The following is a 23993-nucleotide window of genomic DNA, read 5'->3' on the forward strand; positions in this document are numbered from 1 at the left end:
ATGGCGGTGCGGGGCCTCCGTGCGGCGCTCGGGGCGGTGCGGCCACGCGGGACGGGCTGCGCTGCGGGACCGAGATCGGCCTCGAAGCCCTCCGAGCCCGGCCCTGAACCGGCGGGGCCCGTGACAGCGGCTCTCTACGTGCACGTGAGCGTGGGGACGCGGGGGTGGGCGCGTACGGGGCGCTTATGCGTGGGGAGCGGGGCTCGGCCACGGAGGGGCTCCCGCTTGTGGCAGCTGCGGGCTGGTGCTGCTGGTGCTCGCGGGGTGCCGCTGCCACACGCACGTCGGGGCGCGGAAGGCTCTGTGCGTGCAGAGGGCAGCAGCCAGGGGTGCGGGCGGTGGGCACTGGGGGTCGATGCTGTGTGCGGGGCCGTGCCCCTGCGGTGGGACAGCCGCGTGCCCCACAGACACCTTGTGCCCGCAGTGGCCCTACTGCCGCAAGCACTGCTCCTACTGTAGCTTCAACAAGTACGTGGTGCCGGCTGTGGACGAGGCGGCCGTGCGTGCCTGTCTGGTGCGGGAGACGCAAACCCTGCTGCGCCTCGGCCATGTGCAGAGGTGGGTGCCCGCCTTGGGGCCCGGGAGGTACGGGGCCCTTCAGCGGCCGCCTGCAGCCTCTCCCCTGCCTTCCCTGCAGCGTCACCTCCGTCTTCTTCGGTGGGGGCACCCCCAGCCTGGCCGCCCCGCACACCATCGCCGCCGTGCTGGAGGCGGCTGCGGAGGTCGCTCATCTCCCTGCTGGAGCCGAGGTGACGCTGGAGGCCAACCCCGGCTCCGCTGACCCCGCGCGCCTCGCTGGCTTCAGGGCGGCCGGCGTCAACCGCCTGTCCCTGGGCGTCCAGGTGAGAGCGGCCGCCCCATCCCAGCCCTCTGTTCCCACGCAGCTCCGCTGCCACCGTGCTCCATCCGCAGTCCCTGGACGACGCTGAGCTGCGGCTGCTGGGCCGGGAGCACACGGCGGCGGAGGCGCGGGCGGCGGCGGAGGCGGCACGGAAGCTCTTTCCTGGCCGCGTCTCCCTCGACCTCATCTTTGGGCTGCCGGGGCAGAGCCGCGAGGCCTGGGCACGCGGCCTGGAGGCGGCGCTGGGGCTGTGTGACGACCACTTGGCCCTGTACCAGCTGACTCTGGAGCGGGGCACGGCGCTGGAGGCCCAGGTGCGGCGGGGGATCCTGCCTGAGCCCCCCGAGGAGCTGCTGGCCGATTTGTACCTGAGCGCCCGCGCCACGCTGGCGGCCGCCGGCTTCCACCAGTACGAGGTCTCCAATTTTGCCAGGAAGGTGAGCGCCCCCGCCTCGAGCCCCCGCCACCGGCGCAGCCCCTCCTCACCCACCGCACCGCTGTCCTGCAGGGCGCCCGCAGCACCCACAACCTCTCCTACTGGCGGGCCGAGCAGTACGTGGGTGTGGGGCCAGGTAAGCCCTGGGGTTGGCGGCGGCGACCGTGCGCCGGGCCGCGTGTGCGCCGCATCCTCTCTGCTCTCTGTGCCGTCGCAGGGGCGCACGGCCGCTTCGTGCCGTGGGGAGAGGGCGGCCGCCTGCGCGAGGCACGCGTGCAGACGCCGCACCCTGACACGTGGATGCGGGAGGTGCGGAGCTGCGGGCACGGCACCCGGCGGCGGGCGGCGCTGAGCCCGCTGGAGCTGTGAGTACGGGACGGGACGGAGGAGCGCCCTCCGCGCCTCCCGCCGCCCCGTAACCTCCGCGTCCGCAGGCTGCAGGAGGTGCTGGCGCTGGGGCTGCGCACGGACGAGGGCGTCACGAAACAGGTGAGCGCCTGCCGGCCGCGGGCACCGCGCCGAGGAGCCGCCGCTGACCGCCGATCCCTCGCAGCGCTGGGGGCTCTTCTCCCCCCGCCTGAGCCTGGAGGCCGCGTTCGGGGCGTCGGGGGAGGCGAGAGAGCTGCAGGAGCGGGGCTGGTTGCGGCTGAACGGGCGGTGAGTACCGGGACGGCGGTGCGGGCTCGGTGCGGGGCGGTGCTCAGGCGCTGCCTTTACAGGGCGCTGCGCTGCACGCCCGCCGGGCTGCCCCTGCTGGACTCGCTGCTGCCCGCGCTGCTGTGCCAACTGCGGCGCCGCTGGAACGCGGTGGAGGAGGAGGAGGACGGCGGGGGACGGGGATCGCGCTGAGGCCTCGCTGCGGCCTCGTTGCGGCTGCGGGCAATAAACGCCGTGAAACGCCGATTGTGGGGCCGAGGGAACGGCGGAGCGCGCGGCGCGGCCCGGGTGCCGGATGTTGCCGTCGTAGCTGCTGAAGAGTCAGATAATCTCAGCACCACCTCATCGGGTTCGGACAGACACCAAAAGCGAGCCGAGGGTCACAGAGCAACTTGCCTCGTTGAACACGTAGGGCATAAAATAGCAATGAAGGCTACAACGATGTAACCGTCCACAAAGCCTCTGCTGTCTGTCTGTCTGTCAGTAAGTCCAGCGGCTGGACGGGATGATCTGCGTGACTCTGTGTGCGACGGAGCGCCGGGCGGGTCCGGCAGGCGGCGCTCGCGGCTCGGTGCGCTTCCGCTCGGCGCGTGCGCACGGCTCACGTGGCGGCACCATAGAGCGGCGGCGGCGCGGGCCGCTCTAGGCGCGCCTCTCGGTGGTGCCGCCGCGTTGCCATGGCGCCGGGCCGAGGGATGCCGGCGGGCCGCGCGCTGCGGAGGCGGGAGGGCCGCGGGAAGGGCCGGGCCGCGTCCCCGTCCCCGTCCCCATCTCCGTCGGGTGCGCGACCCGCTCCCCTCCTGTGAACCCGGGGCCGCATCCCGGTGCGGTGCGGCTCCCGGTGCTGAGGCGCTCCGTCCTTGTGCGTTTCAGAGCCAAAGGAGCGGAGCCCGGCGCTCCCCGCAGAGCCGCGGCCCGCGCTGTGCCCGCTGCGGAGCGGCGATGTCCGAGCGCTCGCCGTTCGGCTGGAGGACCTGGAAAAAGTGCGTGTTTGTCCCGGCGCAAAAAGCTGCCTTCCCTGCACGGGTCTCCCGGTGCTCAGAGCTCCCGGCCCCGCCGTTGAGCACCCACCTGCTGTCTGAGCTCAGCCCGAGCTCCTCCTGCCCCCGCTGTCCGTCGGTTCCCGGCCCGCCACCGTCCCGCGGCTCGGCTCTCGTCAGCCGCCTCTGCTCCCGATGGGCTGGACGGGGCAGCGTCTGGCATCCACCGACACGGGAAACGATCGGGAACTCCTGTCCCTGCCCGTGTTCTAACGTGGAGTCCAGAGGAGCGGGGTGGGAACTGAGCGGGTGTCTCCGCAGTCAGATAAGGCAGAGAGCGGCGGCCTCGGGCTGCGCCTGCCAGGTTCGGATCGGGCAGTGGGAACAGTTCCTTCTCCCAGATGCGGTGGCACGGTGAGACCCGGGGTGCTGAGCATCGCTGGGATGTGGCAGTGAGGGCTGTGGGGTGGATGGCCGTAGAGGGCTCTTCCAACCCGGACGGTTTGTGGCTCTGTGCAGCATGTGATGAGAAGCGGTGTGTGCTGATAGGACTTCCCTGCGTGTACCAGATGGGTCAGAAGGAACAAAGGAAAGTCAGTTTGTAGCTGATTGTGCTGTGATTGTTTCTTTCCTGCAGCTCCACGCTCCACGCCTGCCCCACGATGCTGGGAGGATTCCAGTCAGGAGGAAATTCCTGGTTCGGAAATACCAACCCAGAGAGGCCAAAGCAGCCCCGCGCCTCCTGGTAGCACGGCCGGCTTTCCCGAGGACAGCCAGGGAGCCGCTGTGTTTCTCTGGTAGGGCTAAGCTTCAGAGTTTACCTTTGATTTTTGGTTGTGGCAGGCCTAGATTTAGTGACCTGCCCTGGGGTCTGGTGTTTTTGTTGCAGGACCGGCACTGTTCGGTGAAGGCTGTGAAGAAATTCTTCCTCATCATGTTTTGGGAAGTCTCCAGGAGTTGAAGATGGAAGCCTTGGCCAGAGGAAATGCTCAGGTCGATTATAAAATTGCTTTTCTAGAGGGGGATGTGATGTGATGTGATGTGATTTATTTCAGCAGGCTTGAGGTGTGGCGTTCCTTGTCATTGTGCTCTGTGGGGGAGGGTTTGCCTCCAGAGAAACTGCACCAGCAGGTTTTGAGGTCCTGTGTGCAGGTGGAGGCTCTGTGAGGGAACACTGATGCTGATGGCATCAGGCTACCGTGGGAGGAGCTGGGGCTGCAGTAACATCATTGCTTGAGTTCAGTTACTTGGCTAAATCCATTGTTTTGAGTGTGTGCTTGGTGCCCCATCTTTGTACCTCTCTGATCAAGTAAAGGTACTGCAGTCTGAAGGATTCCCTTCTCCTCTCATCTTCCATTTTTTGTTGTGGTGGCAGTGCATGCATTGTGAGGTCAATTCTACTGTTTCGTTCCTTTTCAGATAGCAGATTCCATTCAGGTTCCTCATCAGCACGTTGCTGCAGCAGTTTTAAAAGAGAAACGTGGAGGAGAAACAAAGAGAAAATTTCATCAAACCCCAGCATCAGAACATAAAGCTCTGCAGAACTGGCACCATAACATGGCAATCAGGAAGAAGCAGGAGAGGTATCTGGGAGGTGAGAGGATTTGAGACCCTTTTTTGAGATTCTGTGTGCACCTGGGGCTGTTTGATGGCTCCACAACACACAGCAAAGGCCGGAGCCAACCAGGGTTAGTCCTGCTGCTGCTGCCTCCCACCTCAGTGTTGTCGGGGCTCCCCATGCTGTGGGTGTCCCTGCAGGGTGAGCTGCTGATTCTGGCTGCGGGAAGCACAGTGGATTTGATGAGGATGGTATGAGGGGATTGCACATTGAAAATAGTAAAGGATTTTTAGTAAAGGACTTTTAGTAAAGGGCAGGAGAAGCGCAGTGCCTTTCATATTCCTTTATAGAAATTCTTCAGAGGCCAGAGAATGAGCTGCTGATGAGCATCTCGGAGGATTACAGGCAAATCCAGGAGGAACGTGACCTCATTGACCGTAGTCTCCCTGCCCTGTTTCCTGGAAAGGTGAGAGCCCCACTTCCTTTGCATCCTAATTGCTCTGTTCTTGTGAAAGAGCTTAGGCACTGCTGCCGCGAATAATACCTGCGCAGAGCTGTCTTCAGGTAGTTGTCAAAGCCCTTCCAGCTGAGTCCTTCAACCTACTGTGAGCAGAGCTCTCAGCGATTCTCAAAACGAAAACATGATCTGTGCTGCCTGGGCTACGCAGGGGAAAGCAGTGGCTGCGTGGCTCCTCCTTACAAGCTGCTGAAATTGGGTTGGCCGCGTGCGTGGCACTGGGGATGTGCCACACATGTTGTTCCAAGGGCAAAAAGATCTGATAGCTCGAGTTTTAGGGAGTTTAGAGGAGAGAGGGGTACAGGTAAGTGAGGACAGTTATGACAGTATCCTTTGGAGTTTTTTTGTTGTGTTTTTGTTGCTTTTCATAGCACTGTAAAGTGTTGTAGCACTCGCTATAAGGTGCTGTAAGAGGAAGATCGAAGGACCTGCATTTATGTGATACATAAATATCATTCAACTTGCATGTAGCGCCAGGTAGAAGAAAGTCATCTTTTGTCTTTGACAACAGCCTGTAGAAATTTGGCTTACCCTGCAGAAAGCGATTATTTATAGTCTTCTAAAATACCCACACAGGCAGAGTGAGATACCACCTTCTTTTCAGCTGCCAGTCCCTGTGCAAATAGCAAGCAGCTGCACGTCTCCAAGGGTGTTGGTTGGAGCCTGGTTTCCCCACAGGGCTACCGAGCAGGAAGCGAATTCTGGAGCCAGCCTGAGCGCATCGGGGATGAGCTGAGCGGCCTGACGGTGACACTGACACGGAGAGAACGGGGCTGCCCACAGCCAGTCACTCATGTGGGGAAGCCCCACACTGTTCAGATGGAAACGGGTAAGGAAGTGCGGAGGGAGCGGCGGGACGAGGCAGTCGCTCCCAGCAGTACAGAGGCTGCTTCCCAGTGGCCTTTGGTTGGGCTGCAGTGAGCACAGGGGTGGTGCAGGCTGCTGCACGAGCGCTGCGTTGCTGTAAGTGCTGTGGCGCAGCCTGGGTGCAGGGATGCTCCTGTGTGCAGGGCTGAGTGAAATAAGGAGGCAAGAGGGTGAGTAGATGGTGAGCTCTTGTGGGTGTTCGCACAGGCGTGAAGCCTCCACAGAGGATCCCTTTCCGTCTGACCTGGGACAAGAGTCTTTTCCTGAAACAGCGACGGCAGGAGCTAAAATCTATCCTAGAGGAGCTGGATTTTTATAAGCTAGTAAGTCTCAGGAGTGAGGATATTCTTTACGTCCCTCACCTCTTGTAAAGTGCTGTCGGGTAACACAACATAGCTAAAGACTGAATCTGGAGAGGCATTAGGAACCCTATAAGGCTTAGCTCTGCAGTTCTTGTCTTGGAGGTTCCTGCGTTCCCAAAGGGCGGCAGCCATGAAGGAGATGCTTGGCCTCTCTGTGACTCATGGGCTGCCCTAGGGGCTTCAGAGCAGCTGAGCAGCAGCTTACAGCTACTAAGGCCTTGGCAACAAAAAGACCAAATACTGGTAGGACTTCTGTTTTGTGCCTTACAGCAAAAGGAAGACAGCTGCCCCTGTGGAAGGTTTGTGTCCAAGCTCTGAAGGCAGTTAGCCCATCCTGGGGCTGTGCAGAGGCTCAGAGTAATTCCTTACTCTCTCACACGTTTTTTGATAGGTCTAGAAGCTGTTGCAGGAGCGAGATAGCTGAACTTTACCTGATTCGCTTGCTGCGTTTGTCTGGAATTTGGCTTATTTTCCATACAAAAAGGGAAGGGAAGGTAAGAGTTGGTCACTGCTCTGTGTGTGCAGGATCTGGATGGCCTGGAGGTGATCGGCAAAGGGCGGCCGTTCACGTCTGTCTCAGCGCAGTCTCTTCCATGTTCCACTGCTTTTGAAGATTCTGAGACCTCGTAAGTTTCATCTGATGGTAGTAGTAAGAATTTGGGGTGCACACCATCAGTCTGTAGGCGTCTCCTGAGCTGTTCTCATCCAGAGCAGAGAGGAGTCTCCAAAGCACTCAGTAAAAATGTTCTGATATTAAAGTCGCCAGATGTGGGGATCGGGTGGTTCCTTTCTCCCTGGGGGCCTAATGACCAGGGAGCAAGAATCAGAACAGTATTTTGAGGCCTTTCCTGCCATCTTCTCTGTGTGGCTCCAGAGCTCTCAGCACTCAGGGTGGGCGCTGCTTGGAATGATCTCCATAAGGTTGTCTATAAGGATTGCAGCCTTCCATCGTTAATCTGCCTTTTTTCCCTGCCCTGTTCATCTGTACAGGCACCTTGGGAGCTTTTCTCCTGCTTCACTCACATACCCTCGGCCTTCCTTAGGCTTCTCTTTATTGTCCTGTCTTCTCTGATGGTGACAGGTCCCTAGCTGGAGTTTGTTAACCACAGCTGCAGAGCTCTGTAAAAAGAGAGCTGTGCAGAAAAGCATTTTTGGGGATTATTTCTTATGGGGTTTCACAAATCACCGCAGGTTCTCCCACCTCTGAAAATGAGTTTCACTCCACAGAAACACTGTCATTTTTTTAGCAGCGACTCCTTAAAGGACCATGGCAGTGTGGTTTCAGAAGCAGTGCTGGGTCCATCTTTAGACTTCTGTGGCCAGCCGGCACGTTGGATCAACTGCATCGCTTCTTGCAGGGTAATTGTGTGTTCTTATTGTTTAGTTGGACTGAGCTTGCTTGAGTTCCCAAGTCAGGGCTGTACAATGGGTGTCACGCTCAGGATGGAGAATGGGGGATTTGTTCTGAACATAGCAGTGTCCCCATGTCTGCTCCTGAAAGTTCTAGAAACAGGAATGATTGCTTTGTGGTATGGAGCTCAGACTCCCAGAAGCCCTTTGTATAATGGCCGTTCTTTGGACCTGCCTTAACAGCTCTCCAGTCAAGGCTCAGCCCCTTGTTTGTGGTGCGGAGGAATCGTTACCTTTGTCCTTCGCTTCTTCCTTTCAGCATGAAGTTGGCATTGCTGCCAGGCTCACTTTTGAGGCTGTGGTTGGTGAGAAAGCCGAGAGCTTCCTAACAGTGAGCAGTGATGGCACAGCTGCTGTCTGCTATGAGTGGAGGAGGCTCCTCCAGCAGATCCCTTCCAGAGAAACCGCGAGGATGAGCATGCGGCGTTTTTACTTTGATGCCAGACCAGGTATGAGAACTGCTGGTCGCTGAGACCTTTGTGCACAGAGCATGGAGCAAACAGCCAGTTATCTGCGATGCTGTGACTCACAGCAGAGCGAGCCCTGGGTGGTTCTCAGCAGGCTGACTCACAGCAAACTGGGAGTGTGGGGCAGATCCCTTCCGTGGGACTGTAAGGAAAGAAGGTTGCTCCTGCTCTGAATGTAAATGGGTAGAATACTGAGAAGTGAAACACTTCTGATAGCAAACGGGGCATCATCGACCAGAGGGTGCTGAGTTCGCTGTCAAGGAAGCGTGCAGCAGGAGCAACACCAGCTCAGTAACACAGTGGCTGGAGTACATCTGGAATTGAAAACAGTTGGATGGGGTGTGATAGCCAGCAAGGCCAAAGGGAGCCTCCTGGAGAGCTGAGGACGCTCACTGGGGGTTGGAAAAGGGCCAGGTGAACCAGGTGGTTTCTTACAGAGCGATGCATTTTCTCTCATTTCAGGTGTAATTCTGCCTGGAGAAACCAGGAAGTTTTTTTTTCTTTTCAAGTCTGAGAGAGCAGGTGTTTTCAGTGAGTCCTGGGAGTTCAGGACACATCCTCTGCTATTAGGAGGAGCTCTGCTGCAGGTGACCCTTTGGGGAATTGCTGTGTGTGAGGATACATTGGCTGACCTCAGAGGAGAACTGGAGGTAACCAGGCGTGTAACTGAGTAAATGTGAGCTTTGAACTTAACATGCAAATAGAGGACGAGGAAAGGAGTGGAGGACGGGGCGTTTTTATTGCTATGCAATTAAGGCTGAGGGTGAGGTATTATTTTCTGAACATCTGTACCTACTTAAGCAGGTTTGCTAAATAAAATGGAAGAATCCTGCAGCGCATTGTCGTCGTGATAATAAAGATGTGGTTGTGCAGCTAAACTGCATGCAGCGGCGCTTTTAAAAATGAATTTTCTATTTGTAGTGAACTCCATTAGTTAGTGGGAATAGCGTTGGGTATCACACAGAATGATGTTAGATAATAATTGAAAATTGCCCTGCTTAGTTGAGCGGGGTTTGCTGTTATCTTTGTCCTTGTAATCCTGCTTAACACACGTAGTCAGTGTGGGTGTCAACTGTGCTGCAGGCTGACCTGGCTGCTCGGGAGGGTGCAGCTGTTGTAGAAGAGACTCTGAAGGACCTTCTGGTCCGAATTCGGACCCCGGAGCGCCCCCCACCTCCCGTGGGTCTGTGCATCACAGAGGAGGAGTTATTCCACAGGAAGAATCCCAAGGTGAGGTGTGTGGTTCAGCGGCTGCACAGCTGCCGTAGCAGGGAAGGGAAGGCAGTGGGGCTGTGCACTCGGGAGGCTCCCGCTGCCTGCCGCAGCAGCTGTAACAGTCTGTGGAGGACGGGCGAACTCATTTTGCTATTTACCTTTTCTTTGTTATCGCAGTTGCATTACCGGCATCGAGAGGTAGAGCAGCTGCACGGCCTATGGAGACAGCGCGTGGCTGCTCCGCCTGCCCTCGGGGAGGAGGTGCCTGCAGAGCCGGCGGAGGAGGCGGAGGCCGAGCACGGCGTCCCCGAGGCTCTCCCTGCGCGGAGGAGCGCTGCAGAGGGCTCAGGCTGGAAGCCCGCGCTTGAAGCGACTCCGAGTCGAGTGGCAAATGTGGGGCAGCAGGAACCCGGCCCCCCGTCGTGGAACTTCTCACTCGAGGACCTGCAGCAGGTGGTCGCTGCGCTTCCCTCCAGCGTGGTTCCGTTTCCCTTGCAGCCTGGATGCCCCATGTGAGCCCACCCAGGGCTCTGCTTCCAGCCGTCTCCGAGTTAGGGCTGATTTATGGTGTGTGTCACAGAGAAGCGCTGCTGACCGCACCCTCGGTGCTCTTGTAAAGAAATCCCCCAGAGAGACCGAGAGGGCCGCTGGGTGCAGAAGGAAACAGAACCAGACAATGTGGGAGATATTTTAAGCTCTTGCCCAATTAGCTTTCTGTCATCCCGGAGCTGAACGGGGAGGCAGGCCAACCCCACAGCCCCCTGTGGCTTCCCGGAGGGCTCTTCTCTGTGGGGAGTCCTGTTCACCAGAGCAGTGAGGGGCCGTCACACAGCCTGTGCAGAGAATACAGACCTCCCCAGATTGAAGCAGGAGTGGCTGGGGTTCTGTCAGCCGTTTTTCCGCGCTGCTCTCTTGGAAACCTGTCAGCTGCTGTTCTGCTGTCAGGAGGCCTTCTGACCTGGTGCAGTCCTGTGCCCCAGTTGCAGAGGGATGTACTGCGGGTGGATGTAAGCGGGAGCTCGGGGCAGCACGGCTCACCCCTGCGCCTTGAACAAATCTCAGGCTGTGCCTGGGTGTGGAATTCCTGGTGCCAATTGGTTTCAGACTGGCTTCCAGGAAGGGAGCTGCAGCGTGCTGTGGTGAGCCTGGGGTGCAGAGGGCTGGGAAGGAGCACTGAGAAGCTGCGTTTTCTCTCACCTCAGGTTCTGAAGTCCATCCCCCAGGAGGAGCAGCGAGAAGCAGCGCTGTCCCAGCTCAACAAGGCAGTGCTGGAGCTTTGTGCTGAGCAGAGACCAACTCAGTCAGACCTTCTGTATCAAACGTGGTGCGTTGCCTCCGCAGGATAGAGCTTGCAGATGTCTTGAGTGATCAGCAGCATAGCAAGCTCTGTTGCAGTGTTGTGATTCAGAGTGCATGTAATTATGCGAAATCGAGAAGTCTTTTTTTGTGCCCTGCTTTCTTACAGGCTAATTGTAGCAGCTATCTAATCCAAATGCCTTTTCTTTCTGGAGATAAGTTTAGAATATTCATGCAATTTTGGGGAGTATGCGGGGTTATTTCTGGTGAGATTATTCTAGGATATATTTATGAAATTTTGGGGTAATGTTCTGTACCCTTTTACCAAATAACTTTATTCTCCCTCACACAGCTTCTCCATTCTGTGCTGTCATGCAGACTGTGCCATATTAACAGCTGCTTCTAGATCAGAAGGAGGCAGATTCCTCCTGAACAGAGTGTGGATCAGGGTGGATTTACCACATGTTGTGTTGAGGAGCAGGAGGCCTAATTTCACAGTAGTATTTATGGGTCCGTGTGAGATTTGCAAGCCATTGAGACCTCAGGAGGTCTAAGCCAAGGAAAGGAACATCGTTTCCCTCTGTGTGGGTTTCTCAACGTTGGGCACCGTTGGTGCAGTTGCACAGGGCAGCTCCTGGCTGCAAGGTGCCTTCAGGCCTGGCCGTAGGGTAGGACACAGCGGCCCTTTCCACCCCAAAATGCCCACCTGCTGTGCTGTCTCCCTTCTGTTTCTGGTGCTCTTCTCAGTCTCCAGCTGTGGCGTGAAGCAGTGGATGCGCTGGTGGGTCACTCCCTGAAGCTGAGGTCCCAGCTTGGGTTGCCTGAGAGGGACGCCGATGTGGATGTTCTTCCAGAGGGAAGAGGTGAGTGGTGGCTTCAGCACAGCAGGAGGGGACTGTTGGCATCCCCGAAAAACTTCCTGAATTTCAACTGGAATGGCAGCTTCATCAGTTTCTCCCCAAAGCTTTTATAAGAAAATGCACCAGAGAAAACAGCAGAGTGTGAGATAAGAATTGTGTTGTGAGCTTGGCTGGTAAAAAATGCACACAGAGAAAATACCGCAAGTAAGTATTTTAATTTCACTGCCTTTTAGTGCTGATTGTTGCACTGACGAGACCGAAAAATTATCTCATTTTCAGCTGCTTTATAGACTTTGTTCTGATGAATGTTTGAGATCTGTTTGTTTCTTATTTAAACAAAGTACTCCTCCAAGCAGGAGGAGTTTTTCAGTGCAGCGTAGCTCAGATCAATAACAAGAGGAAAATACATTGCAGAAATACTATGTTTACATTCCCTGAGTGCATTGGGGGTGTCTTTCTGGATGTAAGTGTTGCTTTTAGGTAACTGGAGTCAGTTCTTTCCTAGGGGAAGTAAAGCAGCCTATAGAAGGAGGAGAAGACAGCAAATTAACCAGGAGAAGAGAAGAGAAAACATCAGTTGGTGGTAAGGATAAAGAAGACAAAAGAAGAACAACGAAGGCTGCTGGAAAAGAGAAGGAGGTTTGTGTTGGGATGCCTGTGGAAAACAGAGCATCGTGTTCTGAAGACAGCGTGGTACCCTGTGAGGCTGTGTGCCCGAGTTGGAGCTGATCTCCAACCTGTGACACGTGCTGAAAGGTGTCTGAAAGGTGTTCTGATCTGTGCCACTGCTTTTTTCCCCCCGTCCCTTGAATAGGAACGCCCAAACAGCAGAAAGTCGAAAGTAAAAGAGAAGAAGAAGCTGAAATCTTCCAGCTCGTCCGAAAAAGAGATGGCACAGCCCACAGGAGCTGCAGCTGCAGGCACTGTCACAGCTCCTCGGGAGCAGACGGACCCCGTTGTTTGGGGGCTGTACCAGGAGAAACTTTATGTCCAAGTGAGTCTGGCCAAAGTTTGTACCTTCCCTTCTGCTTTCTGTTCTTTGCTCATAAACCGACCCTGGGCTGCAGCTGGAGAGCTGAAGCGTTCCGTTCAACTAAAGAACTGACAGCTGTGTGTCTGTAATTCTGTGGCAAGGTAAATGTGACGTGAAGCCAGATGGCCTTGATTCCAGGCTGGAACCCATTAACATAAAAGCGGCCACCGCATCGCCACGCGCGGGATTTCTGTCTGGATGCCTTTTGCACACTTAGGGACTCTTGAGGGAGCAGCAGCGTTAATTGTATCTCAGACAATGTTAAACACACTTCATAGCCAGGAAAGCTATTACTGGAAGTAGGCAGCTGCTTCTCTGTGCCTGTGTCCGTGCCCATACACTGCTGCACTCCTGTGTTGGAAACCATCTCTGCTCTGTCCATCTGGTCATCAGGATTTCATTGCTCATTTTCATTGCATGCATCTTCCGTTAACTTCTGCTGCAGGTTTATGCGCTGCTGGAATCCATGGTGAGCAAGATGGCTTCTTTATTTGAAGAGCTAGAACAAAACACAGCGCTTTGAAGCGGGAGAGTGAAGCCTTTTGTAAGTAGAAATAGACTTAGTAAATAAATGGCCATGCTTGCACAAGACAGGTGGATGTTGTTCTTTCTGAAGGGATGAAGCGGTCACAAATGCTGGAGTGCCTCTTTCCTGACATGCTGTGATGTGAGCCTGCCATGAAATCATCTGTTGGTTCTGCAAGTGGTCAGGGAGCGTTGTAGCCTCAGAAACCATAGCATCAAGAAAATGCTGGTGTTCCTGCTGGGGAAGGCAAACTTAAAGATGCCAGTCAGCTGAAGAGTTGTGTTATTCTCTGTGTTTCAATCTGTGCTGTCTAACAAGCGAGCAGAGGCTGTCCCATGTTACTCGTGGGCCCAAGTACCAGGACTTAGGGAAGTCCCTCTTATTTCTGATCGTGTTCCTGGCTGCTCATCCAGTCTCCTCGCAGGTCTCCCTGACAGCAGGAGCTTTGGGCTGTCAGCATCTCTGTGAGAGTGCACATTTCCACCTCACCTTTCCTTGCACACGTGCCTATTTCGTATGCTGATCTTGCTATCTCTTGCCATGCACTTAATGTATCCGTGCCCAATTCAGAGTTAATTCTTACTCCGAGACTCATTACTCTTGAATAGAAATGAGGAAATCTGTGCTCCAGCTACAGACAGCAGGGCTGGCTCTGTGCTGGAGCCACCCTTCCTGCCTCTGCCAGCCCACATGAGCCTGTCACCTCCTTCTGACCGGGCTTCCTTGTGCATCACAGCTGGGCTGGAGCGTTCCCTGGAAGCACAGCGGGGCTGTGCAGGTTTCCGAGGCGGAGCTGTGGGTGTCCCATGGCCACGTGCCACTGCAGGGCCATCTTCCTGCTGGAGCAGCCAGGCGGCATTCCCCAGGGAGGCTTTGGCTCCGTGAAGAAATGACATCAGAGCAGATCATTAATTTAGGTTCATGATACCTTTGAGGTTCTTAGACAGCAGATGCGTATCCATGCTAAGCATGACTGTTCCAGATTCTGCACATCGCTGTGCGGTTACTCCAGGCTTGTGTGCCTCGGGCACCTGCTGGTTTACTTGGAGAACCATGCTGCCATGTGTCTCAGAGCCTCACGTAGTGCAGAACTCTTCCCTGTGCTGAGGTGTTTGCTTTTTGTTTCTCCTTGTAACTCGCATCTCGGGGGGATCTGCTGTTCTTCCCCTCTGTTCCTGGCAGCGCTGTGTTGAATGCAGCCTGGCTGCTGCGTGCAGCCCTTCGTGTTCTGAGACCTTACAGGGGCAGAAGCACTTTGGCTTCTGTGGAAAGGAGGAACCCCTTCTGGCTTAGTGGGCACTGAACCACAGAGGGAATGTCTGTGCTCAGCATTACTGCAGTGAGGATTTCAGCAACAGTTTGAGAATGAGAGGGGGAAAAGGCCCGAAGTTGGGGTGTGTCGCACAGGCTCTGACAATAGCTCCTGCCTTCCTGGAGATCCTTATCAGCCTGCAAGTGTGCCCAGCTCACACAGCTCCAGCCATCTGTTCTCAAGGCAGGAGAGAGACTGCACGTAACAGGATGGCGTGGTCGCCTCACAGTGCTTGTGTTGGGTGGTCTCACCCCAAAAGATGGGAAAGCCCATCCCAAGGACCTGCAGCTCCAGTCCAGCCTGGAGAAACCAGGCTCACCTCCACCTCTGCTCACCGCAAAGCTTGTCAATAAACAGAGGGGAGTTTCCTTTGGATCCCATAGCAGGGCAGAACATCACGTGCCGTTCTCTCTTTCCCTTCCACGGGAGAAGCCAGGTGGCACAGGGCTGCTGCCCTGACATTTCTGCAAAGGAGAAGAACAGACATGCAATGAGTGGTGCTGGTGCTCCTGCGGCCGCACCAGGACTTTCCCAGAGCCGACACACAGCGGGGCAGGGGAGGGCCGGGCAGAGGGCAGCATGCAGCAGCTCCCTTCTTGCCTTTTGCACTGCTTTGTGCAAGTTCTGTGCCTGGATACGGGGTGAAATCAGAGCTGGTTTCCAAAGGGCACTCTTAGAAACACGTACCCCTGTTTACAGCCTGCTGAGCCTCCTGTCTGCCTTTGGACAGAAAGGGGGGGCAGTCCCCTGCAGTGCCAGGCCCAACACCGGGCTCAGCCCACACTGTTTGTGTCTGTTAATCATTGCTACTGTTTGCTGCCTCGCTGAGGTGAGCGACCTTCCTGCCCTGTGAGCTGCCAACCGAAAACCACGCACGTGTGGGGCCAGGAGACGCCGTAACTGTGAGAGGGACTGGGAAAGGGTTCTGGGAAACCCAGAGGCTGCAGCTGCAGAGCAGCCCGCCTGCCCAGGGCTCACCGCTGCCTACAGCCGGGCTGCAGCCCACCCAGCAAACCCTGTGCCGGCACAGCGCCTGGAGGGCTGCAAGCTGGGCCTGTCTGCTGGGACTGACTTGGCCGGGCTGACCTGGAGGAGGGTTTGGGTGCTGGCAGGGCTGTGATGCTCGGTGTGCGTTCAGCTCGTGCGGCCAAACCCCGTGGGAGGTTCAGCTGCCAGATGTGCGGTGCGTGGCTCTGCTTTCCTCCCTGCGTGACCCAAAGCAGCGGCCTCAGCCCAGAGCTGCATCTCGGCTGTGCGGCGCGAGGAAGGCAGACCTCCAGAATGCCTCAGCACCCAGGAAAGCTTTCTATTATGGAAAATGCCAGCGCTATTAAAAAGATTATATATATCCATAATGTTAGAAAGCCTGTCGCTGATTAAAATGGAAGGCAGAGGCCGGGGGAGCGGGGGTGGCACCAAAATGATCGAGAGACTTATTTTATAATGTCATCCGATGCCTCCTCTGCCCCCAGCCGGGCTGCGGGAGCTGCTCGGGGCAGGGGAAGAATCTGCTCCAAATTTAGACCCGGGCAGACATTGCAATGAACTCGGATCGCCGCGGCAGCCTCGGGTACCAGCGAGGGAGCTGCATTGCTGGGCGGGGTGGGGGGAGGACGGGCAGCATCGTTCAGAGCACATCCGAGCGCGGGGATGGCTGATGGCTGATGGCTGATGGCTGCTTTCTGTCTAAAAATAATGGGAGGAAAAAAAAAAAAGCAAAAAAAAAAAAAAAAAAAAAAAAAAAAAAAGCTTGCAGCGAGCAGCGCCTGGCTGTCTGCCATGGGGGGCAGTGACGGAGCATTCCAGCATCCCCGCCTCCCGCATGCGGCGGGTTGGGGCTCGGCGCCGCATCCCCGCGGCCCGCAGCGCACCGGGGGGGCTGAGCGCGGCTGCCCGGGGCCGGGGGGGCCGTGCCGGGGCTCGGGCGGCCCCGAAGGGGTTAAGGCGCGCGGCCGGACCTGCCCAGCCAGCCCGGCGGGTCGGCGGAGCGCGGCGGACGGCGGGCGGGCAACGGCCGCCTCCAGCGCTTCCACCGGCACCGGGGGATCGGCGGCGGATCGGCGGGGCCGCGCTCCGCGTAGGTAAGCGGGAGGAGGGAGGGCGGACGGACGGAGGAAGGTTCTGGACGCGGGAGCGCCGCGGGTTGCGGAGGGCCGGCGGTGCGGTGCCGCTGCTCCGGGCAGGGCCCGCGGCTGCCCGAGTCCCGCCGGCACCGGGGCGGCTGCGGTCCCCGAAGGGTTCCGGTGCTCGGGGCCGGGCCGCTCCTCGCCGCTCCCTCCATTTCGTGCGCCGCTCCTCCCAGCCCCGCACCTGATTAAAGATGAAGCGAGCCTTCCCTTCCTCCCTGCCATGTTCCCCGGCCTCCCCGGCTCGCTTCCCGCTCTGCCTTTTCCCCGTCCTCCCCTCGGTTCCCTCTTTCCCCTTTCCTGCGCGCTCCCGGCCGCGTTCCCCCACCTCCGCTTCACCTCCGCGGTCCCCGTACCGGGACGCAGCGATGAGGACCCGTCCCGCCGCCCTTCTCCCACCGGGCAGCCCCGAGCTCAAGGTCACTGCAGTAATTCCATACGGCTGCCGCCTTATCTCCCGCACAGCTTCTATTTCACCGCCTTTATATTCTGGGGAACGCTGTGCCGGACAAAACCTTCTCTTCTCTGCAGCGCTTCAGCCCGGGCCGCGCTCCTCCCCCCATCCCAGCCCCTTCTCCATCTCTCCGCACGCAGCATTCCCAGGAAGGCCGCGCAGGTCCACCTGGACCGGCTTCCCAGCCCGGTCCCGTATCGCTGCGCTGGGGCCGTGCCCGGCTCTGGGAGCTGTTGGCGGCAGGAGGGACGTCCTGCTCCGCAGCACCGGGCTTCGCTGGGCCGGCGGCGCGGCTTTATCTGTCCCCGAGTGCTGGCAGCAGGCACGGTGCGGGTCAGAGTCCTGGAGGACTTTGCCGCACCGCCGCCCTCATCCCAAAGCATTCCCGTGCCAGGCGAGACGGATCCAAAGGCCGCGGCGCCGGCAGCACTGCGGAGGGGAATCGGGACAGGGAAGTGTCGGGTGAGAAACTTCAGCCGGCCGCGAGCGGCAGAGCCGGCTGCGTGACTCACGGGGACGGCCGAGCTGCGGTGCCGGAGGTGCCGGACCGGCTGCGAGGCTCGCGGGCTCTGCCCGTCGGCTCCGCGGTGTCGGCAGCCGGGAGAGCCGCGTGCCGGGGCTGCGGTGCGGGGAGGTGCTGGGAGCCGAGGCGGCTGTCGGCTGCCGGTCGCTGCTGTCTGTGCGCTGTGCTGCCGAGATAGGCCCGGGCCCGCCGGCTTATCGCAGAACTGCCGGTGAGTTCTGGTGCGGGAGCGTGCGGGGCTCCACCCGGTGACAGCAGCCCCTGCCTGCCGGCTTTGCTGATCCCAGGGATCAGATGGGGATCGCGGCGCTTTCCCAGCTGGCGGCTGAGGGGTCAGGGAACGGAGCTGTAATGGGGTCATGAGGAACAGGCGCAGTGCAGCCGTGTGGTTTTGCAACCTCCCTGCGTGGCCCATGAAGGACGGGCACTTACAGGCAGGAAGGGATGGGGCAGCTCCTGGTACTGGCATGGCAGGGCTGCACGGTGACAGCCTGCAGGACAGGCTGCCTTTGGGGGCCCTGCTGATAGTGATACCGGCATGGGTTGCCAGGAGCATTGCCACCACGTTGCAGCAGCAGCCTCCCCGGTGCACGGGAGGCTCAGGCACAATCTGGGGCTTTGAGAAGGCTTTGCGTTACCTGCTGATTGCTGGAGAATAGCGCTCTGACTCAGTGACCCCGTGGTTCCTCCCCAGGAGTAAAATATCCATGTTTGCTGGGAGAAATGACCCGAATAGCTGCAGGTGCCAGTAGGTCAGGGCAGATTCGGAGTCACACTGGGGTTGGTCTTTGTGTGGTGCATTCTGGTGGCACTGGGAGCCTGGAAGCCACAGCGGGGCTGCAGGCAGTGTGCTGGGGCTGGTGGGGCTGAGGCCTGGAGGCAGCTAGGGGCTGGAGGAGGGAGCTGCCATTTTCAGGTGGGTGCTTCTCACAGCAGAAGCGCCTGGTAAAAGCTCATCCAAATGTTGCTGAATCTGAAGCCAAATCTCTTGGCAGCTCTGCATTGCTAGCTATTGGTTTTCTGTACGATTCTTTCCCATCCGGCATCCCGCCTGCTTCTGGTGAGTGAGAGCAGCTCACACCATGGCAATGGGCAGTTCCACCTTGAGAAGTGCCCGAGGTGCTACGGGATGGGGCTCTGGTGCCTGGGGTGGTGCTGAGCTGTCTCCATTCCTCACTGCAGGCACTGGTGAGGCTGTGAGCACCCGTTCCATCCCTGCTGTGCGCGCCCGCTGTCAGCGGGTCCTGGGCACCACGCAAAGATGACCACCTCGGCCCTGCGCCGGCAGGTGAAGAACATCGTGCATAACTATTCAGAGGCGGAGATCAAGGTGCGAGAGGCCACCTCCAATGACCCCTGGGGACCCCCCAGCTCCCTGATGTCGGAGATCGCGGACCTCACCTTCAACACGGTGGCCTTTGCCGAGGTCATGGGGATGATCTGGCGACGGCTGAACGACAGTGGCAAGAACTGGCGGCACGTGTACAAAGCCCTCACCCTGCTGGACTACCTCATCAAAACCGGCTCCGAGAAGGTGACCCACCAGTGCCGGGAGAACCTTTACACCATCCAGACGCTGAAGGACTTCCAGTACGTGGATCGTGACGGCAAGGACCAGGGCATCAACATCCGGGAGAAGGTGAAGCAGGTGATGGCGCTGCTGAAGGACGAGGAGCGGCTGAAGCAGGAGCGGGCGCACGCGCTGCAGACGAAGGAGCGCATGGCTCTGGAGGGGATGGGCAGCGGCAGCCATCAGTCCACCTACGGCCGCCGCGCATCGCCCTACGGGGACGACTATGGCCGGACGCGGGGCTCACCCTCCTCCTTCAACTGTGAGTCCTGCCCTGGGGGCCGGTGGGGAGGACGCTGTGCCGGGTGCGCTCCCTCTTTCTGGGAGGCGATGCTCAGCTGCCCTGAACCCGTGGCTCATTTGAGGTTGTAAGCATTTATGCGGGGTACGTCCCTTTGGGAGACCACACTCTGGAGCTGCAGATGTGGATGGGGTTGGGAGGAGGCTGACAGGTGGCTGATCTCCCCGGAGTCCCAGCACCACTTCTTCACCTGTTCTTCTTTTCTCTCCTAGCATCTTCCTCATCCCCACGGTTCGCCTCTGACCTGGAGCAAGCGCGTCCCCAGACAACGGGTGAGGAGGAGCTGCAGCTGCAGCTCGCCCTGGCAATGAGTCGGGAGGAGGCTGAGAAGGTAGGGCGGTGCGGCGGGGCTGCCCTGTACCCAGGGCTTTGGCCATTATGGAGAAGGGGTGGCTTGGGGCTGCCCGACGCCTGTGCACTGACCCGCAACTGCATCGGGCTGCTCGCGCTGCGCCCGCCTCCCAGTCACAGCAGCGTGGAGGCAGCACCATGGATGAGACACAGGCACGTGCGCTTCTCCTGGACCCTGGGATGGCGGGGGGGCCCTCCTTCATTCACCAAACCTGGCTGACTTCCACCGAGGGCTTCTGGTCCTGACACTCATTTCTGTCACTTTTGTCAGAGGCCATTTGTGCAGAGGACGATCTGCCTCTGCCCATGGCTGCTCCTTTTGAGCAGGAGGAGCTGTGCAGGGATGTGGGCAGCCAACAAGCTGTGGCCTCAACTGCAGTGCCTCCTCCAGGCCCGTCCCCTCTCCTATCTGCTCCACGGCCCCGTTTCCTTGGGGACAGATTATTTGCACGCCGGCTGAGATTGTCGCTGGCTGGCACGGTGTGTGTGGAGCACACAGAGACGGCCAGGCACACAAAGGACGCGGTTGCCAGCGGGCGTCCCCACACGTGGGCAGTGTCCTTGGGCAGACAGCACCGTGTCCTCAGACCTGCCGGACTAGGAGACATACTTCTGGCACAGCACTTAGCACTGCCCGCTTCCCCTGCCTGGTGGAGACTGAACAGCATGTGTGTATCCCTATTTCTGTCCTGGAAATGCAGTATTTATAGCTTCCACATTCTGCCGTGACGAGTGCTGTAGGAACATGCTCTTGAAAGCACTGCCTGTTGGAGACCACCTGGGCTGTGCACATTCCTGCACGCGTGTACAGCCGCGCACACACACACAGACACCCCGCATCAGGGCTGCCACGGTGGCACGGGGATGAACCCCCCCAAGAGCTGCCTTGGCTGTGAGCTTCTGTATGGGGCAGACCCTGAGCCCGGGCCCTTTGGGGCTCCCAGTGCTGGGCTCAGCGGCGAGGGGCCGCAGGGTGCTGGCGGTGAGGATGGCGACCACCGAGCCGCTCGGCAGACTGAGGTCCAGCTGAAATTTCACCCGATTTCCTCTGTTGGCAGAAGCCACTTCCTCCAATTTCCAGTACAGATGAAGAAAGGCAATTGCAGCTAGCGCTCGCGCTGAGCAAAGAGGAGCATGAGAAGGTACCCGTGCCCTGCAGCCCTGGGCGCTCCGTCTCTCGCACTTGGGCTTCTCTCTGCCTCGCGCAGCAGCCCCGCTGCTGGCAGCACTCGCACTCGCTTTGCTTTCCCTGCCGTGGGGCCGCTCGCTGTGCGCTCTCCTGGCGCTCAGCCTGGTGGAGCCCTCTGCTCAGACGCTGGGACTTTTGGGGGATGCGGTGGCAGCTCCTGCGCTGGGTCTGTCTCCTGGAGAAGGCTCTTGCTGCGGGACTGCTGGGGCTCATGGCCCCGTTCCTTGTTCCCTCCCGCAGGAGGTGAGGGCATGGCAAGGGGAGAACTCCCTGCTGCAGAGAGCCTTGGAGGAGACTGCCCAAGGTGGGGAGGAAGAGCAGGAAGAGGATAAGATGAAGAAAAGCCAGGTGAAGCACCAGGGGCCGCACATGCAGCCTCTTAAGTGATGCTGTGGCCCTGGGCTGGGCTCTCAGGTCAGCCCTGGGCTCCCCTCACTTCTTTATTCCCTTTCTGTTTGCAGTCCTCTATCCTGGAGCTGGCAGATATATTCGGGCCAGCACCAGCTCCTTCCAGCCACACGTCTGCTGACCCATGGGATATGCCAGGTGGGGGCTGCTGAAGCTTGGGGTGGCAGCACACTCCTCTCCCCTCCTCTGTCCCTGTGCAATTCCAAATGTTCCACAATGACCTTTGGCTTCTCCTCCCTCCCCTGCCCTGTCCTTTGTACATCTGGGTGGTGGTGCTGATGGGAATCCACAGTCCGAGTGCATCCCTGATACGCGGCATTCTCTTATCTTTGTTTTCCCTTTTCAGATATGAAACCCAAAGCAGAGCCAGCAGCCTGGACTGGCACAGCAGACCCCTGGGTGCCAGTGCTATCCAGCAGTGGGGAGCCCATGCCCCAGGCAGGCACTACATCCCAGCAAACAGCTGCTGGGCCCTGGGATTTCCCCCCTGCCTCTGCTGATCCATGGGGGAAGGTGGCCGCCTCGTCTGGCTTCACCCCTGCAGACCCTTGGACAGCCACGTCCCCACCGGCCCAGGGCTCCGGCGCTACGCCAGCCACTGACCCCTGGGCTGCTGTGGCTGAGCCTAACCCTAACCCTGGTAAGCAGCTTGGGTGGTGATGGGGTTTTGCTAGGGACCATGCATTGTGCTGGCTGTCCCTGACAGCTCGGGTGCCCCCCCTTCTCCTGTAGCCAGCTCTGCCATCCTGCAGGACCTCCTCGGCGTGCTGAAGACTTCAGGGAACTTTTTGTTCTAGTGCAAGCTAGTCAGGCCTGTTGTAATTACCGTGGCAGCTAATGAAGCCCTCCCAGAGGAGTGCTCTTGCAGTGGGGTGATGTTCCCCTGTTGATACCTACTGGCTTTGCCCCTCATAAAACAGCCCGCGACAGGACGGTTGGTGTCTGCAGGTGCGGTGCTGCAGATGGGGGCTGTTTATAGGAGAAATCTGTGTTTCTGAGCTTGGTGCTGCTCTCACTTCCTCCTTGGCTGCTTCCTCCCACCTTGTGGCAGTCCTGTGTCCACTGCCCACAACACATGGGGAGTTGCCCAGACTTTTGGTCCCAAGAGGCAAGAGCATAACCAGAGCTGGATGTAAGCGCTGGTCTTCAAACCATCACCTCGTGCTTTTTTCCTCCTGGCTGTGCTGCCTGGGGGTGTTTTCCACCCAAGGCCGGGCTCCCGCTCTGGCCCATCCTGGTCTCTGGGCTGGTGCGTGCGCTGACCGCAGCCCTGCAGGCCTCCCAGCCTTTGCTCCCCTCCTTGAGTCTCACCTCTTCCCCCCAGCTTCAGGGGGGGATGCTTTCGACCTGTTTGCAAAGCAACCCGAGGCAGCTGAGCAGCCGGATATGGAGCATTCGCAGCCGCCCTCCTCGGTGAAGTCCAGCAGCCCCGCCGGTAAGCGGAGACACGGGGCGGCGTGGGCAGGGGGTGACGTTCCTCCATCCCCGTCCCTGCTTCCACAGCCAGCCTGGAGCTGCTCCCACATTTGTGCATGGCTCCTTGCGGTGTGGCCAAAGGCTGTCCCGTGTGCACCCCGCAGTCGGGGGGGTGTCGGGGTTGCCTGCGGTCGGCGCCCAGGCAGCCCACTGACAGCCCTCTCCCCCGCCGCAGAGCTGGACCCTTTTGGCGACCTGTTCCCCGGCACCAAGCAGGACCCGGCCAAGAGCTTTGACCTCGCGAACCTGGCCGACTCGCTGCCAGAATCCTGCAAGGAGCGGAAGGACTGTAAAACCCCCGAGGCTTTCCTCGGCCCCGCCGCCTCCTCGCTGGTCAACCTGGACTCGCTGGTGGCACCGCCGCAGGCCGCCAAGACGCGCAACCCCTTCCTGTCGGGTGGGTGCCGGGCTGAGCCGCGGGGCGGGATCGGGGCGCGGCGGCCGCCTGACGCCCCCCGTATCTTCCCGCAGGTCTCAGCACGCCGTCGCCCACCAACCCCTTCAGCCTGGCCGAGCAGCCCAAGCCCACGCTCAACCAGATGCGGACCGGCTCCCCGGTGCCCGGCCTGCCCGCCGCCCTGCCCGCCAACGCCATGACCTACAGCGCGTCTCTGCCGCTGCCGCTCAGCAGCGTCCCCGCCGCCCTGCCCGCCTCTGCCAGTGCCTTCCCGCAGGCGGGGGCCGGGCCGTTCCCCGAGCTGCCCGGCGCTTTGCCGCAGCCTCTGCTGCCGCTGAGCGGCCCCCCGGCCCCCCAGGGAGGGCTCAACCCCTTCCTCTGAGGGCTGCGGGCCGGCACCGCGGGCGGGCTCTCGCTCCTTCCCGGCCGTTCCCTCGCCGCTCCCACCGCCGGGGACGGCAAGCAGCGCGAGCCGCCCGCAGGAACCGCGCCCGGAGCGTCGGCGGGCTCCGGGACTGTCCGCTCTGCGCGCAGCGCCGCGGTGCGCGGCCGGGAACGGCTCGGCGGGGCGGGGGGAGGCCCCGGGGCGGACGGACGGTGCCTCCTCTTCGCTCTTCTGCCCTGGAAACGCCCCGTTCCTCTTAACGTGCTGCCCTCTCCCCGCGGCTCTCGGCCGGTTCGCGCTCTCCCCGCTCTGGATGTTATTCCGCTTGGGCACCGTGTCCCCGCTCTCCAGCCCGGGTCAGCCCCGGCTGCGAGCCCTTCGCAGTGCTCCGTGCCCCCGGATCCCGCGCAGAGCCCGGGCCGGGCGCTCCGCCCTACGGGGAGCACCGGGAGCAGCGCTCGGTACCGCGGGCAGCG

The 23993-nt window shown here is 59.4% G+C and overlaps 3 protein-coding genes across 3 annotated transcripts; all 3 read left to right on the plus strand.

Moving 5' to 3' along the window:
• RSAD1 (radical S-adenosyl methionine domain containing 1) lies at nt 1-2126 on the plus strand (the record flags this gene model as incomplete). The annotated part of the gene is made up of 9 exons (XM_079544356.1): nt 1-144; nt 425-558; nt 638-842; nt 913-1278; nt 1350-1413; nt 1495-1642; nt 1712-1766; nt 1831-1934; nt 1997-2126. The coding sequence occupies 9 exons, from the start codon at nt 1-3 to the stop codon at nt 2124-2126; spliced, it is 1350 nt and encodes a 449-aa protein (XP_079400482.1).
• Nucleotides 2127-2611: 485 nt separating this feature from the next.
• Nucleotides 2612-13051, plus strand: MYCBPAP (MYCBP associated protein; the record flags this gene model as incomplete). The annotated part of the gene is given in 23 exon segments (XM_079544246.1): nt 2612-2714; nt 2808-2917; nt 3552-3711; nt 3804-3907; nt 4334-4508; nt 4823-4938; nt 5668-5818; nt 6064-6179; nt 6744-6844; nt 7466-7577; nt 7888-8077; nt 8558-8745; nt 9179-9325; nt 9488-9763; nt 10513-10634; nt 11354-11469; nt 11972-12105; nt 12281-12460; nt 12622-12654; nt 12657-12696; nt 12699-12784; nt 12945-13004; nt 13007-13051. Coding segments are annotated over 23 exon segments (2865 nt in total).
• Nucleotides 13052-18701: 5650 nt separating this feature from the next.
• On the plus strand, nt 18702-23568 carry EPN3 (epsin 3; the record flags this gene model as incomplete). The annotated part of the gene is made up of 9 exons (XM_079544228.1): nt 18702-19272; nt 19524-19642; nt 20721-20804; nt 21092-21199; nt 21313-21397; nt 21606-21899; nt 22584-22694; nt 22911-23132; nt 23207-23568. The coding sequence occupies 9 exons, from the start codon at nt 18702-18704 to the stop codon at nt 23512-23514; spliced, it is 1902 nt and encodes a 633-aa protein (XP_079400354.1). The 3' UTR covers nt 23515-23568.
• Between the last annotated feature and the right edge of the window lie 425 nt (nt 23569-23993).

The sequence above is a fragment of the Tetrao urogallus genome (genome assembly GCF_951394365.1).
Source record: "Tetrao urogallus genome assembly, chromosome: 18".
NCBI lineage: Eukaryota > Metazoa > Chordata > Aves > Galliformes > Phasianidae > Tetrao > Tetrao urogallus.